Source organism: Pinus tabuliformis, chromosome 5_2 (genome assembly GCF_031772625.1).
Source record: "Pinus tabuliformis cultivar Carrire ecotype Pingquan chromosome 5_2, CPIR1, whole genome shotgun sequence".
Lineage (NCBI taxonomy): Eukaryota > Viridiplantae > Streptophyta > Pinopsida > Pinales > Pinaceae > Pinus > Pinus tabuliformis.
In genome coordinates, this window is record NC_142306.1 from 888378274 (window position 1) to 888381008 (window position 2735).

Sequence of the window (2735 nt, forward strand, 5' to 3'; positions counted from 1 at the left end):
CCAGGCAGAAAATCTGCAAACAATACCGAGATGAGAATGCCCAAAAGGACATAGTAATGGGCACTCAAAGCCCTATTGAATCTTACATCTTAGGACAACATGATAAGGAGAAAACTCACAAGGATCAAGGGGGGCGAACACCTCTCCGCACACCACTCTCCCAATGATGAAAATCCTATCTTGGAATTGCAGGGGTATAGGGCACCCCTCCAAATTTGCAGCCCTGAAAGATCTTATTTATTGTGAAAAACCATGGATATTTTTGTTACAAGAAACAAAGCAAAGCCTGCAGGATATGACTAAAATCATTGAACAGAACAAGCAGTACAATGGAAGCATCAGTGAATCCAGGGGAGCTTCTAAAGGAATCGCTACAATCTGGAATCAAAACATTTGGAATTATAAGTAAGAAATTATTAACCAGCATTGGATCCAAACAGTGTTAGAAAACAAAGAAGATCAGCAAATTCTAGTTATATACAACATTTATGCGCCTAACCACTTCAGGGATAAGGAGTGTTGTTGGGAGGAAATCAAAGTTAGCATGAATGCAGAGGAGAATACCAATGTCATACTAGGAGGAGATCTAAATCTTGTTCTCCATGCTAATGAGAAAAGAGGAGGTATTTTCTCCCCGGACCCTTTCAGAACTCAGCTAGAAGACATTATGCATGACCACGATCTAGTCGATATCATTCCTAAAAATAGGAGATACACTTGGAGCAACCGCAGGCTAGGTACATGCAACATACTGGAGAGACTAGACAAAATTCTCATTAACGTCATGCTTCTCTCTTCCTTCATTGCTGGTTACGCTAATATTATTCCCTGTTCAGCTTCCGACCATTATATAATTTCTCTTAATCTGGAAAAGCATTGTCCTCTCGGACCCATCCCATTTAAGTACAACCCGCTTTGGAATGGTATTACAACAGTTAAAGATATTGTGGAGAAATCGTGGAGGTGGCATGTAGAAGGATCTCCCGGATTCAATTGGGAACCCAAGCTTAGAAACACCAAACAGGCGATAAAAGAATGGGCGAAAATCAGTTACAAGGATCCTGAAAGGATAAAAAAGGAGATAAAAAATACACTAAACAGCTTCCAAAAGGAGATAGAAGAGCAGGGCCTCACTCAAGAGAGCAAAATGCTAGAAAGCGAACTATATTCTCAGCTTTGCCATGTAAACGTAGAGGAGGAATATAAATGGAGGATTAAATCGAGGCAACTCTGGTTGCAAGGAGGGGACCAGAATACAACTTTCTTTCACAAACAGACTACTGTGCGGAGAGTAAGCAATACCGTCATCTCAATCTTGGACGCTGAAGGTAACCTTCAAACCTCCCAAGAAGCCATTAGACAGGCTGCTACCAACCACTATCGGGACCTTCTAACTGAAACAACAGATGAAGAGGATTACGATGACCTGCTACAATTCCTTCCCGAAAGCATCAGCAAGGAAATGAATGATACCTTGAATAAGGAAATTGATGAGGAGGAAGTTAGAAAAACCATATGAGCTCTTTAGCCGGATAAAGCACCAGGACCTGATGGCTTCCCCATTTGCTTTTATCGTGCTTTTTGGGGAATTATGAAAAGAGATCTGATTAAAATGCTCAAATGGGTTAGCGGAAAGCCAAAATCGGTGGTTACACCAATGCCACTCATTTAGCCCTCATTCCCAAAGAAAACCGACCTTCTTCTTTTAGTCGATTCCATCCCATCTCCCTTTGCAACTCGTCCTACAAGATTCTAACAAAAATTCTTGCTTCTCGCCTCAAATATTTTCTCCCCTCTCTCATTTCTGAAAACCAAGGGGTTTTTTTGGCCAATAGACAAATTACAGACTCTATCCTCCTCGTCCAAGAAGCTGTTCATTCAAGCCAAATTAGGAATGAGAAATAATTTGTCCTTAAACTTGATTTAGCCAATGCCTTTGATAGAGTAAGGCACACCTATCTTTTAGCTGTTTTAAAAAAGATGGGATTTGATGCAGCCTTTTTAAATCTCATCAAAGCTTACATCTCTGGGCCCTGGATCTCTCCTCTTGTTAATGGACAACCTGCAACTGCTTTTCATTCTTCGTGGGGTCTTAGGCAAGGTTGCCCTCTTTCACCTTACCTCTTCATTCTGATGGCTGAATCCTTCAGAAAAGCGTGGACTTCAAGCGAGAGTTGGTCTCATCACTGGAATAAAATTTGGGAATGGTGTAAAGAACATTAACCACTCTCAATTCGTTGATGAAACCCTTTTACTTGGAGGAGCATCCATGATAATAGCTCGGCGATTTAAGTCTCTGCCGGCAAAATACATGAGGTATTCGGGTGGTCAAGTCAATCAGCGAAAAAGTTGTATTTATGGATGGAGCACTTCAGCACAGGTTCTGCACAACATAGCCACTATCCTTGGGGTTTCCTGCAATTATGAATGGTCACATTTCACTTACCTGGGCCTGCCAATAAGTATAGGTCCCTTGAAGGCTGAAGTTTGGGACACAATTATTGAAAATATGAAGAGAAAGGTGCAGCGTTGGGGTTCCATCTGGCTCAACCCAGCTGGCCGCCTCATCCTTCTCAAATCAGGTATCTCCTCCCTACCTCTATATCAATTTTCTCTTCTTCAAGCTCTAGCCTCTTTCCACTACAAAATGGAAGTCATCCTCCGCCAATTCCTCTGGCAAGGAGGGAAAAATGAAAAAAAAAATCCCTTCTTAACACTGTGGTAAGTTTTTAAAA

The 2735-nt window shown here is 41.5% G+C and overlaps 1 protein-coding gene across 1 annotated transcript; it reads left to right on the top strand.

Moving 5' to 3' along the window:
• The first annotated feature begins 784 nt into the window (after positions 1-784).
• LOC149162153 (uncharacterized) lies at positions 785-1519 on the top strand. Its single transcript, XM_089435110.1, has one exon. It carries the CDS (start codon positions 785-787, stop codon positions 1517-1519), a length of 735 nt encoding a protein of 244 aa, XP_089291236.1.
• Positions 1520-2735: the final 1216 nt, after the last annotated feature.

What these genes read in the sequence shown, in the direction of transcription:
- LOC149162153 (XM_089435110.1), top strand. Translation starts at nt 785, where the DNA reads ATGCTTCTCTCTTCCTTCATTGCTGGTTACGCTAATATTATTCCCTGT.